Source organism: Gallus gallus, chromosome 20, assembly GCF_016699485.2.
Source record: "Gallus gallus isolate bGalGal1 chromosome 20, bGalGal1.mat.broiler.GRCg7b, whole genome shotgun sequence".
NCBI classification, from domain to species: domain Eukaryota; kingdom Metazoa; phylum Chordata; class Aves; order Galliformes; family Phasianidae; genus Gallus; species Gallus gallus.
In genome coordinates this window covers 10485311-10500606 of record NC_052551.1, presented here as the reverse complement: position 1 = coordinate 10500606, position 15296 = coordinate 10485311, and the positions used below count along the sequence as shown (strand labels likewise).

Below are 15296 nucleotides of genomic sequence, written 5' to 3'. Positions count from 1 at the left end.
AGTGGCGCGTTGCGATGCGATAAATCCGCTTGACTTTATTACGAGCTGTGTTTTAGGGTCACCTTACATTCCTAGACGGAAAAAAAAGAGATGATACAAACAAATAGGGGCAGAACTATCGCCGGGAGGGGATGGATGGGCGCAACCGCACCGGGCCGGGGCTGCTGCGGGACCCCCGGTGTCAGAGCCACGGGATGGGGAAGGCGGGCAGCGCCCGTGTTACGGCAGCAGCCGTATGGGTCGCACCTCAGCCTGGCACCGGGCTCCGTGCTGTCCCGCTTGGCAATCTGTGCTTTAACGCAGCACGAACGGAATCCTTTAAGCCCGGCTGTCACATGAGAAAGGGCTGCAGGGCTGCAGGGGTCCCCGAACCTCCGTGCATTACAGCTCACCCCACAGAAGCCCGTTCTGATCTGTGTAACGCATCAAAAACGCTGTCTCCGGGGTACATGTTTGAGAAGATTGGAGCAGCACAGCAATGCTTTTAAAAGGCATTCGATCAGTAGGAAGGAGCTTAAGGAAGTGTTTGAACTCTTACACCTCAGTGCCGCGTGCTGCCGGAACCAGAGGGCCGCTTCTGCTGCACGTCGCTGCTCTGGAAGCAAAGGTCCCATTATACAGATCAGAGCGAGGATAAGGATGTAAAACGTCCCTATGAAGAAAGCCGTGGCTGTGCACGATGTCCCAGGGCCTCTTGCAGGAGTCTGCTGGATTTCCTGTCTTTGGCAGTTAACCTGCAGGAAGCCCAGATGGCTCAGATAACACCCAGAGGCACGCAAGCTTGGCAGGAATGTTCATTAAAAACTTCAACCCAGCGCTCGGAATGCTTTGTAGAGCTTAAGACAATGTATTTCCCTTAATATCAGTGCCACCGAGTATCTGGTCATGGCTAAGTCCAGCATAACGAGAGCCTAAAAGCTTCTGTAGCAATCTGAGATTGCCCGTAGCACACTAAGCAAATCTCTGACCACAGCTCCCAATTCAATACAATGACTAGATATGCAATTTTATTCTTTTTTTCCATCCTACTGAATTTCTTTCACCTTGCTAATGAATTTCTACAGCATTAAAAGCAGAGCCTTTCTGACATATCAACCAGCTAGCTTGTCAACACTGAAACAAGAACAGTTGGGGTTTGCACTGTAATTTCCACCATCCCGGTCCTGCCACAAGGGGAGCTTCCAGCATTTGACTTTAATGTAGAATTCCCTATGGAACAGTGGTGACTGAGGAAGGGTGTGAGTGTGCAAACACAGATGTGGCTGTGTATGCATATTCACGTTAAACATACGTGTACGTATAGGTATGTACATATACATGTATATATTTTGAGTTGCTCTTTCAGGTTGTAAAACCCCCTTGTTTCATTTCAGTTCTCTGAGCGTTTACAGCATACAATCATCTTTTAAAATGTCAAAGTACAGAAGATTATGTGCTAGAGAGAAAGACGGAGGAGAGGGAAGAGAAGGTGACATTATATTATGCAACAAGAGCTAATTAAAAGGCTCTCTGTACATAAACAGTGCTTTATAAAAAGGAAGATTATGCCAGGTTCCCATGTTCTAGTTGAAAGAAATTTGTCAGATGACTGCTCTCTCAGTTATAGGCAAACTCGTCCTTCCTCCACCAAAACTAAAATATATATATATGTGTGTGTGTATATATATATTAATCTTGTGATCCAGAGAAGCACTCCACGAATCAAAGCAGCTGACTTAGAGTTTAACCAGGCCCACCCGGGCAGCTGGCTCACCGAGGCACCATGCCCGCAAGATGCAGAGGTGAGCTGTGCTGAGTGTTCAGTTCCTTCTGCTCATGGGGGTCAGATATAATGGAGTTCTCCAGCCTGGGTGAAGTCACTCAGCAGATACGTAACGAGCACACAAGGTAGAGTCCATATATCAGAGCATTTCTAAAACCAGGCAAGTCCTCAGACACTCACACATGTCAGTCTGGAGGAAGTTGTCAGTGAAGGAGAGGAAATAGGTAAAAACATTCATAGGATGACAGCCAACAGCAACCAGAAAATGTAACATCCCAAGTCTCAATATACAACAAACTAAAACTTACGAATGAGCTGTGCAACACTAGACAGGGACACCTTACTGTCTTCAACATGGCAGCTCCATCTCCCTCAACCCTGCCACACGAGCCTGCAGCTTTACAGTAGCCTGCTTAAGTCATAGGGCAGCTTGCAGAGAGACCATCAAAAGCAGGAGCTCTTCCTCCCTTGTTTTCAAGCTACAACCCCTGGATTTAGTACCAGATTCCATTATCCAGACTTGGCTATATGTGCTTTCACTCCCACTGGGCCCTGCCTGGTCCGGGAGGTGCAGAGGAAGAGCTTCTAACATGGAACGGGTGAGGCACAAATGGTACCGTGTGTTGAAGCTCCTCAGACCCCAAGGGAAGGGACCATACTTACAAGAACAGTGCACTCACGGACGGCTTCTTGTCATGGTGCTCTACCCTCGACCCAGCTTACAGGGGAGAGCAGAGAGTCAGCCCTACGAGCCTGCTCAGAAGATAGCTCCATGTCAATGCTACATTTCCTGTGATCAGTGGGAGATCTGAGAAAATTGCCATGCACCACACCACCATTCAAAGACTCAGTGTGGATACTGGTTTCAAATGCCAGGGATAAAAGATGGAGGCAACAAAGAGGAAGCAAGCTGTGGAGCTGGCACTGGAATGCAGATGTATTCTTTGACAAGGTGGTTCCTGTTGGTTGGGGTGTGATCTGCAGGAGGTCAGTTTAGAGGAGCACTTACTTATGCTTGTAAACAAGTAAAGGACTTCGATTTCTATTGCTTCCTGTCTAGAAAGCAACAAAATTCTTTAAAGTCCCCTTTTTGTCCTACAGTTTGAAAGGGAAGCACAGCTATCTGGTGGTGAGTGCGTGCTGACAGCTGCCAATCTGCCCGTTCAGATTAACTTCTTAACCCCAAATGATGATGCCAGTCTTTCAAGCAGGAAGAGGAAAAACTGTGCACCTAGTCAAGTTTGGGTGGATCCTCTGCTTTTTAACCTCATTTGATTCTCACTATGAAGCTTTGGAGCGGTGGTTCTGTTGAGATGACTTTCAACTCTGTCTTCTTACTGCCCAACAAAAAAGCCAAGTGCAGCAAAAGGGCTAGTGCAGGAGGAGAGACGGTGACGCTGTGAGGTGATCCCCATGCTTCCCATTGCTTCTAATACACTGTAACGTACCTCATGCATTTCTGATTTCCTAACTAAAATCTGTTTCCTACAGAGGCCAAATGCTGAATTGCAAACACGTATCTTCCTGTGGCTCAGTGTACCTGGACTGGCACAAGTCAGTTAAACAGCAAAGAGGCCACCTCCAGGGGAAAGGGGTTGGAGTCTGGCTGGGAGGTCTCTCTGCAGGTTTTTACTTGTCTCTGCTCTCAGGAGGCAAAAGCTGTTCACGCCCTGGAGAGGAATTGCTGGTTTTACTTTGGAACCAGCCCTCGGGACTGTGGGTAGAGCTGAGAACTATGGGTGCCTGCTGAAGAGGATCCCCCTGATTTCCTTCCAGTTTTAGGCCTGAAGAAGTAAAAATGAAAAAATAAACAAAAAGCCCCAACAATGTCACCTGTTACTTGTCAAAATTAATCTTCCAAAGCTGATTTTTTTTTAAACTGGATTTATTTTCTAATCAGTCCCAGCTTTCTCTACTGCCCTATGTTCCTTTCTTTCTATCTCTGCTTTACAGCCAAGTTAGCCATAGCTTTACTGATGAGAACTGTAGACAGAGAGCAATTACATTTGTAACTCTCCTATCTGCTACTCTACTTACTAAAGGTTTGACTCACCTGGATTTTGGTTTTTTATTTGAAGTGCTCTCAAAGGTTGAAGCATCCACCTGGATCTCGTCTTCATCCTGCAGAGCTGCTTCCAGAGCAGCCTGAACTTTGGGAGCAATGGCTGGACCTTCATAGTCTCTTGTTGTTCGGCTGGGCATGTCAAGTTCCAGTAATACAATATTCTCTGCCTGAGGGAGCACAAGTGGAATCAAAGCCTGTATGCTTTCATACAAATAGCTTCTTTTCCCCCTGGAAACTTATTCTGAAGGACTTTATAAATGCATGCAAGACACTCTGTACAACCCATAGAAGAACTAACACTCCTCTGAAATTTACATTTCTCTGATTAGGAAGGTGAATGTATGAAGGCTGTAACCACATCTGGGCTTACCCTGTACCGAGCCTCTGGACGAATCATCATGGACGTCCTGGCATGCTGGCTCAGTGGCCTTTTGTATCCTACAGCAGACACTGGCCTTTTCATCATTTGCTGGTTACTAGAAAAACACACATATTCAGTCTATCATACATCATAAATGAAGGCTTCTCCTGGAGTTCATGAGCTAAAACATTTGGAAACGTATTTCAAGCAAGGAGTAACTACACAGATTGCATTTCCCAGAACAGCTCTTTCTACAGACAGAGATGAGAAGGTAAGATTGTTATCCCTTAGCATCTGCATCTGTTCCCTGCACAAGACAGGGGATTTCTGCATATTTTTTATCATAAAGACCACAGATGCACTCAGTTGCACCTAACATTCTAAATTTGCTTTATAGAACTTCCTCTGAAAAGAGTTAGGATCTACCCACAGCTCTCACATAGTAATTTTTGAGAGCTTTCTTAACCAAATCAGAAACCAAATATGTTAGGAGCTTACTGATATTAAATGGTGCATGCAGTGTTACATTTATTTTACATTCAAATGTTGGGCTCACCTAGAAGAAATTTTCCAAACTGTGTATTCCTATTTTATTCAACCTACTTAAATGAATGAAAACTTTGTTTTATAATACAACAAGAAGATAAGAACTTGGGAGAATCGTTTTAAAACCATGATTCTCTCTGTTGGAGTACCTTGTTTTTGGCAACTAGAGGGCTTTATGTGACCTACAATTTGATCTTAATTAAAAAATTACAAGTACACTCACTCCAGACGGGTTATGGGGTGCAGTTTCCACTGGTCTTCCTCTTCATCAAAGAATGACCTGTTCATGATCTTATTCTTTTCTTCCAAAGGAATAAAATTTTCAATAATCAGGTGCCTGCATACAACCACAAAAATGGGAAATGCACAAGAAACACAGTTAGCTGATGACTCTCCTCTGCTCCTCTCCCAGTCAATTAATACAGCCCTGGAAAAGGGAGGAAGGTTTTAACTTTCTCATGTTTAAATCTTGTTCTGCAAGTATTTGAATTCAGTCCTCCCTTTCACTCCCCACCCATAGAAACAATCTCTGTTACAGTTACCAGCAGGCAATGAAGTGAAGGGACTTACTTCAGCTTTAGTTCCCTCGTAAGCTCATTCTGGGTCTGCTCCAGTTCCTGGCGCTCCTTGATGTGCTCTTCTTGGAGATCATGGATCTCTGCCTTCACAGCTTGCAGCTTGGAAAATAACTGGAACAGACCATGGGAGCCAAAGTCATAAATTGACAATGTTCCTTTCAACACAAGTTGATTTTATTCCTACCCCGGAGGTGTGGAGTCATGTTCTTTTTACCTTTTTAAGTTTCTTCGTCTTTATGTCCACCTCTTGCTGTAGAGAACTATAGGTCTCCTTCAGCTCCAGTGTTTCCTCATCCCGACTTTCCATCTGCTGTTGGATTTCTCGCTCCCGACGTTTCTGAAGAATGTCATGTACAACATTAGAGACCACAATCACATTGCCACCTCCAGGCTGACACGCACAAATCCAACACTCAGGAGGTTTTTACTTCCCTGGGTTCCAGGGCTTTTGCTTTAGCTTCTAGTTCTTCCTATCTCTTGCCTTAGAAATACCAGAAGCATTAGCTCTTCTTTGTCTTTATTTTGCTGAAGGGTCTATTGGAATCAGATAGTGTGAATAAGTGCTCAAGCTTTAATTAAAGTAATTAAACTCTGTGTTTAAATTCTTTTTTTTTTTAATCACTTCAAACTAGTCAAAGAATCACCAACGAAATATGCATAACAGAAAATAAGCTTGTATCACATAATAAGCTTGAGTTAATAGCTGAATTGTCACAGTCTGAGGCCTCCCAATTATTTCTTCACTTATTGACAAAGATAGGATATAAAAGTTTCATGTGAAAAACTGGAAGAGAACCACTACAAACCTTCTCTACAAATTTCACACAACAAATATTTCACACAACAAGCCCTTGCCTCTTCTTTTGAAATTAACAACTGCCATTAAAGCAATGCCAGGGTTAACCCTGTGCAAACTTGCTCACCTTTTCTCCTCATACAACGTTTTATAAAGTTCTGCAGGTAGTTTTGGGGCTTTTTTTTTCCTACAAAGTAACTGACATTGCTGCCTGTACCTGTTCTGCAATCTCCTGTCGTTTCTGTTCCAGGATTTTCTGCTGCTCGTTTGTGTGATCCACAATATTTTTCCCTCCCACCAGAAGCTTGCTTTCCATTGCCTGAAAGAAAAAGACAAGGTCGTAAGTTTCTCTCCTGGAGACCAGCTAACAAGACTTTCCTACAGAACCCAACTTTCTCTACTTATGTAACTTCTTCCTGAGGGCACCTCCCTTACTTAACATTCTCTTTTAAGTCAGCTGCTATGAGAATGGCTATTTCTAAAAATCCCTACAAAACTGTCGGATTAATAAAGTCACAACTTGCTTAGAATTACACAGTGCTGCAGGATGGCCTATCTGAAGAACTAAAATGCATATTCTCATGTAAAAAAACTTGTTAATGATCTGTTGCACAATGAAGCACTGTTTGTTTCACAGCTTGTGATAAGATGTATCATCACATTTTATTGTGCAGACTGCTGAAGATTCGACAAGATCAGCACAGAAGAACAATGCAGCAACTCAATGAACACTGGAGAATGGTGGAAACTAAACAAAAACTTCTGATCCAACACCAATCACTATTCTGGAAACCTTTTGAAATATTTTTCCTAATTAAGCAACCTGCTATTCCCCCCATAGCCCAAATAAATTGCTTGTAAGAAGTATGACAGCATGGCAAAGAAGAATTCTACCTTGATTTTAGCACTCAGCATTTCTGTTGCTTCCTTCTCTCGCCTCAAGTCCTCCATTTTCTTCTCCTTCTCTTTCAGCAGTCTCATCTTTTCTTCGGCTACCAAGCTGTGATCCTCAACAATAGCTTTCTTTTCAATCTCCAGCTTTTCTTGCTGCTCTCTCCAATAGTCATCTTTGTCATCTCCTTCATCCTCACCCTCTTCAGTATCCTCCTCTTCCTCCCCACCCTCTCTCCTCCTTTCCCTCCTCTTTCTTTTGCCAATAGACCGCTTTTCCAGCTGTGCCTTGAGTCGAGCAATTTCTTCCTGGAATTCACGCAGCAGAGCATCCTTAGGATCCTCATTCACTCTTGGCTTGTTCTTGATGTTTTTGGCACGATTGGCGTATCTCAGCGTCGTAAGAGTCTCCTCTACATTGTAAGAGGCAGGGCCTATATTGGCCACCATCACGGTCTTGGCATTGCCACCTAATGAGTCTTGGAGTAACCTAGTTAGCTTTGAGTCCCGGTATGGAATGTGTGTGCTTTTGCCATCTACTAGGGCAGATATAACGTTGCCCAAAGCTGAAAGAGAGAGATTGATTTTCGTAGCTTCCTTTAACCTTTCCCCCTGTGCTCCAGTCTTAGCTTGGCGCTCGCTGCCTGCAAGGTCTACCAGGTTGAGTTTTCCAACACGGATATGATTCTCCCCATCAAGTCCCAGCTCGCTGCATTCAATAGTGATCACAAAAATGGCGTGAGATCGAGAGCTGTGTTCATTCATGTTGGTGGCCCCAACGGAGCGATTTTGGTTTCCCACGTTCATGACATGTTCTATTTCTTTGACACTTTTTGTAACGAAGGAAGACAAATCCTTAACATATACACCTGTGTCTGGCCTCTCTTTTAACTCCAGCCGTTTGGATTGATCCTTTGATAACAAGTCTCTGATTTCTTCCTGGTATATTTCCAGATAAGAAGCTCTAACTAGGTACTGCTGATTTTGAGATCTAGAGATGTGGGTGAAGATGTGATCAAAGGAATTGGGGATGACCCCTCTTTTTTCAGGATCACCACGCACCCCCTCCATCGTGTAAGTTTTCCCTGTTCCAGTCTGCCCATATGCAAAGATTGTCCCATTGAAACCTTGCAGAACAGAGTCCACAAGAGGTCTGAAGGTCTCATCATAGAGTTCAACCTGTTTGGAATTCCAGTCGTACACAGCATCAAAGGTGAAAGTTTTAGGCAGTTCATGAGATGTTCCCCGGGGATTCTTCACCGAGACCTGCCCTAATTTGACATCCACATTAACAACCTTTTCATACGAAGCTGACTTCTCTTTGCTGTTCATCGGTCGGCATCGTACCACCACCCGAACAGACTCAGAGCTCTTTAACTTAGACATGACAGCAGGTCTGTGGCTGATGTGATCTGATCAGCAGATGATCCAGTGCTAGAAGCCTAAGACAAAAACAAAGAAGGAATAAACAAAGGCAGTTTTCTACAGATGACAATTTTGCCCATAGTCAAAGATTCGTCTCATCTATTCAAGCAGAATTCTGCATATTTATGTTCTGGGGGATTTTGAAGAATAAAAATTATGTACAGCATAAAAATCTTAAAAGAGCCTGAGCTGAGACGTCAGTATTTTGCCAGAGCCTGTCTGCCAATTGGTATCATTTAGCTTTTTGATGTAAATCTCCTCCTTTGAAAATCTAGTACCAAATTGCTCTGTCCAGACTGCCTGGAATACAGCTTGAAAGGGAATCAGTCAGGTGCTCTGATTAAGTGTTTCACCCACCTACCAAACTATCCATGTGGTATTTTCTGTGACCTCTTTTTACGTCTCCAGTGTATCGAAGAAAACTTCTCATTTTTATGAGACCTTTATGTTACAATTAACTCACATCTGAAGTGATGTGGTGCATCATCAGGACCATCCTGACACTACAGGCTTAAAACCTACACCCAGTTTTTTCTGAAGCAACAGCAGTGCATCAGAATGCCACCCAAAAGCATTTTCATGAATTAAAACTTGTGAAGTAGCTTTCTAGAAGCCTACATACAGCACAGTAGATGTCCCAATGGGCAACAGCAGCTGCAAGGATTCAAAATAACATCACTAAATAGTCTGCCCATTTCCCATCCCCTGAATGTTGTGTTTCCACACCAGGGAAATCTGATGTTACCTTTATGTTCTGTCAAGAATCAAGAGACAGAAATGTTTACACCAAAGTTTTCACACAGCCGTGCAATCAAGCTGGCTACAGAGCAAATCATTAAGGCAGCCAGATGTAGCACAGTCATTGTGCTTGCAAATATTGTCAAGCAAACCAGCTAGGTGAGTACATCATCACAGTAAGCTGCACTCCAACACCAACCAACAATGAAGAGGACAACTTCCACTGCTCCATTTGGGCAAGGTGAGGCAGCTCTCTGCAGCCCCAGCTGCACAGCTCACCTGCCTCCTGAGTGCCCAGGTATGGCTCAGGGTGTAGCGCATGCATTTGGAGGTGGACTCCCAATAACCACAGCACACAGCAAACTGAGCACAGCAGTTAGAACCATACCATTGTTAATGAAGACCTTCAGGACTCCCAGCACACAGTGCCAACTGACCACGTCCCTCGGGGCCACATCTCCATGGCTCCAGAACGCCTCCAAGGACACTGACCCCAAAACTCCCTGGGCAGCTGTGCCAACACATCACCGCTCTTTCAGAGAAGAAACTGCTCCTAACAAACACCCAACCTTTTTGGGGTTGGACCGGCCGATCTCCAAAGGTCCCTTACAAGCACTAGGATTCCGTGTGGTTTCCCACAAGGAAGGGCTGTGTGTGAGGGGCGCAGCACTCCGGCCGGCAGCAGCGCTCGGTACCGGCCCGGCTGGCAGCAGGGCTGTGAGCGCGGCAGGCACACGGCGCCCATCCCGGTCCGCGGCCTCGCGGCTCGGACCCGCAGCTCTCCTCAGGAAGACCCTCCGCGTTCCCTCAATTCTCACCTCACTGCAGACACCCCCTAAATCCACCACCGTTCTCTCGCGGTTCAGATCTCCCCGATCTCGGAGCTGACACATCCCGGCCCGGCCGCTTTTGTCCTTCGGTCCTTCCCCGCTCTGCTCTGAGCACGGGGGCCCAGCCCGGGCCGCTTCGCTCCCGCTGACAGTGCCAGCCCTCCGCCCGCTGCTCGCCGCCCGCGCTCAGTCCCGGCCCTACGGGGACACCTCGGCCCGCCGGGCCGGGCCGCACTCACCTGCGCCGTCACCATGGAGCCCCACGGCCGCCTCCTCCCGCGGCACCGGAAGTGGAGAGGTGGGAGCGGCCGCCGCCCCCCGCGCACTTCCTTAGCAACGCGCGCCCCCGCCCCCAGCGCACTTCCTTAGCAACGCGCGCCCGCCCCGCGCCGCCGCCACGAACAGTCCACAAAGGGACAGCTTCGAGTCGTGCGGGGATGGGGGGGGGGGAGCGGGGTGGGGCGGCCCCGGAGAAAGGAATGTCAGAGCCACGCGAGTGAATACAAAACCGAGATTTTATTATTAAAAAAATAACACGTTTGTTATAAAACCATTCCCGCGGCTCTCCAGAGGGAGGGAAGGAGCACCTCAGTGCCCCTGCAGCACTCGGGGCCTTTCTCCCCTCGCCCAGGGCTCTCCTGCGAGCCCAGCAGTGCAGAAGCACAACCAGGAGACCCAGCAGGCACGGAGCTAAAGCTGAGCCCTGGGTGCTGCAGAGCACCACCCAAAAGATGGGTTAAGAAAAAATGTTGGCCAAAGTGGGATTTACCACCCCAGTGCCAAGGGTTACCAGCACTGAACAGCACCGGGCCTAATGGGTTTCCTTGTACCACCCAAATGGGTTTCCTTGTACCGCCCAAATGTTGGTCCTGTTGCTGTTTGTTCCCAGTTAGCTGTGCTGGGAGCAAACCCTACAGCCAGACATCCTGCTGTCAGAGGGACTATTTCCACAAGGTACAACAATAAAAGAAATAGAACCCCCAAACCATTAACAAAGACCTAAGGAGGATTTACACCAATCCACACGGTAGCTACTTCACATGTTTTGACCTAAAAACAGTTATGTTTCTACCACAGACCTCCACCATTTACCAACAGCTATGAAGCTCCACGTCTCCAACCCCAGCCTGGCTGGGAGAGATTTCCCATCTGTGTCCAATAAAACGACAACTGCCACACATAACCACAGCACCACCCTACTTCTCCAGTACCACTGAGATCACTGTGCCCCACAAAAGCTCCTTCTCACAGCGCTGCCGTAAGTGGGTATTAAATCTCTTTACAGGGAATGGAAAAAGAGGCACTGACGTGATGTGGGTCCGGTAAGGCAATGGCACTCAATAAAACCCAGACCCTAAAATTTCCAGTCCTAAGCTTCATCTTGCACTCCTATTCAGGGACCATGATATTCCTGATTATACCTTGCACTTGAAAAGAAACTCATGGTCAGTTTTGGACAATAAGAAGCTTAATGACATTTCCAAATAAAATTAATAATGGGGAAAAAGAGAAGAAATTTGAGCAGCTTCTTCATAATTGTTGGCAAACCCTCCCCTCCCAGAAGAGGATGGAGAGCTATATAAACTACATCTTAAAAGCTACACATAGCTTACAGTTTCCAATAAACTACACGATTTCAAATTTCTTTTCTGTCTGGTATCACAGAAGTGAAGTCAGACAGAAGAGTGACTGTGCAGAGTATCCAAGGGTTGGAAACATCTCTGCCACAACGGGGCAGCATGCTCTGCACACAGAGTGGTCAACACCAGCAAGGTCCCTCAGCAAGGCACCAGGCTCGGAGCCCTGAGAACCATCAAGCCTGATCCTCTTTTGGTCAGAATTCATCCCGTAACCTTGGTGGGTGGTCCATGCCAAAAAATGAAGAGGGTTTTCCATGCACGTCACGCTCTCTTTTTACAAATGCAGTAAATGAAGAGACACAGTTCCCAATGAAGTGATCAGATTGGCCAAGAATATACAAGTCGATCTGAGCCACCTCTGGCTGCAAGCTTACAACTTTGATCTGTGGAGAAAAGGAAGGAAAGTAAATGAATCTCAACATCTATTATTACTGCCCAAATGTCTTAGCATTATACTAGAAATGGGAATATACAATGCAAAAAGAGTTGCCCTATAATTCATCCATGAGCAGATAAAGGTCAAATCATTTCTGAAAGATCACTTAGAGATAAACGTGGCTCATCACATCTTGCATTTCTCCCTTATAATCTACAGAATTAAAATGGAGTCCAGAAAGTATGAAGACAGGCTGAGGTTCTCAGAGAAGACGGTAACTGGTGTTCATTTTAGCACGAAGTTCCAAATGCTTCAGGACACATTGCCCCTCAGTCACTGAAAGAAAAACCAGCATGCCAACCTCTGCCCAATCTTTCCACTCACTCACTAGGCAGTTTGAATCGGACTTCAACAACAGGTTACTTTGATACCCTATTATCTGCTGAAATTAAGCCTGATTTCCCTGGAGATCTATTACACAACTGTGTCTGCTGCCTGTGGGAGCAACATACCAGAATCTGAGGACAGTTTTTACTCAAGCACTTTTGCTGAACCAAGTTTCTGGAAGACTTACCTTTCCTTGGAAGAACTGTTGTATTTCCTTTGTGTAGGGCTCAGAATCAGTAGCAATATAAATAGACTTGGCTACTGTCTTCTTCACCCAGACCTTGAGAGCACGCTTAATCTCTTTGAGGTCTGGCAGGCACATGTCCATGGTAAGGGGCACAGCAGTGCTACGGTCATAGCCCACACACTGAGGTGAAGCCATGAAGTGAGACCCAGCTGTCCCATCCTTTAACATGTTACAAGCATTTTTCTGTTGGAAGAAGAGAAAATATGTCTGAATGAAAATAGCATAAGAAAACACTATCAAGTCCCTCACCACTGCCAGCAGCATTACAATCTGTCTGAAGGAAGAATCCCAGAAGCATTTCCAGCACTCAAACACTATGAGCTGCTGAATGTAAATACAATCAGGCTTCAGAAGGGCAGTTCCCATTCCAAGTTTTTTTTTTTTTTTTTTGCTGAATGTTAGTCACCCCCACCCCTACAGCAATTGCAAGGGTTACAGCAACAAGCCTTAAAGAGAAACCATACCCAATCTGAGCCGATCCTCAGGTGAATTCCTACATAGGGTCTAACCAGCAGAGAATGAATATAGGCTTCTCCTTTCTTCACCATTTCATCAGACCACACCATGTACTTATGGAGGGGTCGGTGCTCCTCTAAGACTGGAAACTGGGCTGGAGCTCCAGGTAAAGCAAGTACAGGGTGCTCAGATGGTGGAAACCTAACGGGAAACAGACAGGAATACAGGAATATAGCAATTCTGTATGCATAATTATGCACAAACAGCACTGTAAGTGAGTTTGTGAAGGTCAGAATGGAAACTGTGAACACCCTGAGATATACAGTATCTCTTATACCAAATTTACACAAGATGAATCCTCATTATTTTGCTACAGGAACAGAACACTGACATAAAACTCCAATACCACCTTTTACCTTATACCTGAAATAGTGCTATTTGACAGACAAAAGGACAGCAATCTGATAGACACAGCAACGAGTTATTACCTAGCTTATGTCTTCATCCCAGGCTAGAGCAATTACGTCACCCAAACATACTGATACGACTAAAGTCACTTGTGACTCTGTAAACATGAAGCAAGCAGCAAAACAGTTCATGATCAGCAAGGCTCAGAAATCTATCAGCCCAAAAGAGTTCATATTTAACGCCCACAGAAAGAGCCTGCTCAACGAACAATTCATGAAAAAAAAGTATTAATGTTTTTATTATATTCCTACGGAATCACTTCAATCTCCACCCCAAATTATGATGGCTCTACAAGTGACTAGAAGAACTGTTTTCCTGAGTTATTCTAAAAGCCCACACTTCTCCAGCTTCATGCTACCTTTGGATCCAATGGTCCCTGTATGCAGAACTGAATGAGATTCCCTTGAAGAGCTCAGACTTATCAAAATCCACTTTGAACTGATCCCAGAATGGACCAAATGGGTTTCCATCCTGCAAAGGAGAGAGAAGTGTTTGTTCAGTACACGCACAGGGCTCAAAGACAGATTTAACAAGATCCTGGGCTGCAAAGTTAAAGAATTCCCCTGGTACTGGAAGAATGCATACTGATACAGCAGCCTGTGTGCCCATATCAGCTCCACAGGAAGAAGTTGAAGCATTAAATAAAGTTAACAGAGAATCAATGCAAAGGTAATTGAAAAGAAAAAGAACACCACTGCTCACAAACTTGCTTTTAGAGAGACAGCTCTACAGCTTACAGTTGAACAACTATACCACATATGGGAACAGGCAAGGACTAGGAAAGAAACTTTTTTTGTTCAAAATTTGTTCTCCTTACAGTCACAACCAACTCTGAAGCGACATAACTCACACTTACAGCTTTCATGAACGCTATGTATTTGCTGACAAAGAAAGGCAGGAAGGTGCAAGTAGGCACACAGTGAAAGGAATGCACACAAAGCCATTTGAGACCGACAGCTCCCAGTTTTACAAATGAATGGCAACCAGCAGGAGGCAACTGCTCCTTTTGGAAGGCCTACAAGATCCAGGCACACTACCGGGGTGCAGAAGCTCACCTTCATGGGACAGGTGCTTTTGTCAGCACTCCTCTGCGCCGCAGCCTCAAAACAGTATGCCACTCTCCTGCCGGGAGGCCAGTGCTGCGGTGCCAGCTGCTCCATGAACTGCTCCAAGCTGAGCACGCGGTGGTACTGCTGGAGAGGCTCCAGCTTGAAGTACTCCTCGTAGGGAACGTGCAGCTGCAGGGCAGGGACAGCTTCACTCGGGGACCCCGGGATCCCCATCTCCCCCCCCCCCCGAGGCTCTCCCCGGCTCTGCCCGCCCCCCACTACCCGTTCCCAGCTCACGTTGGTGTAGGGCGGGCGGTGGTGCCGGTACTCGATCCAGGGCGGCACGGCCAGGGTGCGGTTGAGGGCTCGGGCGAAGGCCAGGGCGCCCAGGAAGTGCTCGGCCTGGTTCCCGAAGCGGCCTGCGGGAGGGGAGGAGAGCAGGCCTCAGCCTCCGCCGGGACCTCAGCACCGGGCTCAGCGGCGGCGGGAGGGCCTCACCCATGCAGGGGCAGTACAGCAGGTAGCCGGCTGTATCCCAGCTGCCCGCCGCCACCGTTACCGTCGCAAGGAGAAGAGCGGCGCCGGACAGCAGAACCATGGCGGCGGCGGGATGGTGTCCCGTCCCGGCATGCCCCACGCGCTCCGGCCCGGCCGTTCTAACCGGAAGCGGCAGCCATCGAG

General features: G+C 46.4%; 2 protein-coding genes across 10 annotated transcripts; both read right to left on the bottom strand.

Moving 5' to 3' along the window:
- Positions 1-16: 16 nt before the first annotated feature.
- KIF3B (kinesin family member 3B) lies at positions 17-10278 on the bottom strand. Of its 8 annotated transcripts, XM_046902875.1 has the most exons (12): positions 10232-10278; positions 9551-9673; positions 9170-9178; positions 9047-9078; positions 7003-8441; positions 6326-6427; positions 5527-5649; positions 5305-5423; positions 4958-5071; positions 4198-4303; positions 3816-3994; positions 981-3546 (listed from the first exon to the last, which is right to left on the bottom strand). In XM_046902875.1, the coding sequence occupies exons 5-12, from the start codon at positions 8383-8385 to the stop codon at positions 3453-3455; spliced, it is 2220 nt and encodes a 739-aa protein (XP_046758831.1). In that variant the 5' UTR covers positions 8386-8441; positions 9047-9078; positions 9170-9178; positions 9551-9673; positions 10232-10278; the 3' UTR covers positions 981-3452. The 8 variants fall into 8 exon arrangements, with proteins under 8 accessions (XP_015151882.1, XP_046758831.1, XP_040506638.1 ...); XM_040650704.1 differs by having other exon boundaries at positions 9047-9178; XM_046902874.1 differs by lacking the exon at positions 9170-9178.
- Positions 10279-10489: 211 nt separating this feature from the next.
- Positions 10490-15250, bottom strand: POFUT1 (protein O-fucosyltransferase 1). Of its 2 annotated transcripts, XR_005841090.1 has the most exons (8): positions 15114-15249; positions 14913-15034; positions 14622-14804; positions 13925-14037; positions 13107-13299; positions 12583-12825; positions 10709-12015; positions 10490-10674 (listed from the first exon to the last, which is right to left on the bottom strand). XR_005841090.1 is itself a non-coding variant. In NM_204427.4 (7 exons), the coding sequence occupies exons 1-7, from the start codon at positions 15211-15213 to the stop codon at positions 11827-11829; spliced, it is 1143 nt and encodes a 380-aa protein (NP_989758.1). In that variant the 5' UTR covers positions 15214-15250; the 3' UTR covers positions 10490-11826. The 2 variants fall into 2 exon arrangements, 1 of the variants encoding a protein (NP_989758.1); NM_204427.4 differs by having other exon boundaries at positions 10490-12015; positions 15114-15250.
- Positions 15251-15296: the final 46 nt, after the last annotated feature.

What these genes read in the sequence shown, in the direction of transcription:
- KIF3B (XM_015296395.3), bottom strand. Translation starts at nt 8,385, where the DNA reads ATGTCTAAGTTAAAGAGCTCTGAGTCTGTTCGGGTGGTGGTACGATGC. An exon ending in GTCCAGAGGCTCGGTACAGG is followed by an intron (nt 3,995 to 4,197) that starts GTAAGCCCAGAT and finishes GTGCTCCCTCAG; the next exon opens with GCAGAGAATATTGTATTACT. An exon ending in AATAAAAAACCAAAATCCAG is followed by an intron (nt 3,547 to 3,815) that starts GTGAGTCAAACC and finishes TTACTTCTTCAG; the next exon opens with GCCTAAAACTGGAAGGAAAT.
- POFUT1 (NM_204427.4), bottom strand. Translation starts at nt 15,213, where the DNA reads ATGGTTCTGCTGTCCGGCGCCGCTCTTCTCCTTGCGACGGTAACGGTG. An exon ending in ACCGCCCGCCCTACACCAAC is followed by an intron (nt 14,805 to 14,912) that starts GTGAGCTGGGAA and finishes CCTGCCCTGCAG; the next exon opens with CTGCACGTTCCCTACGAGGA. An exon ending in AACAGTTCTTCCAAGGAAAG is followed by an intron (nt 12,016 to 12,582) that starts GTAAGTCTTCCA and finishes TTTTCTCCACAG; the next exon opens with ATCAAAGTTGTAAGCTTGCA.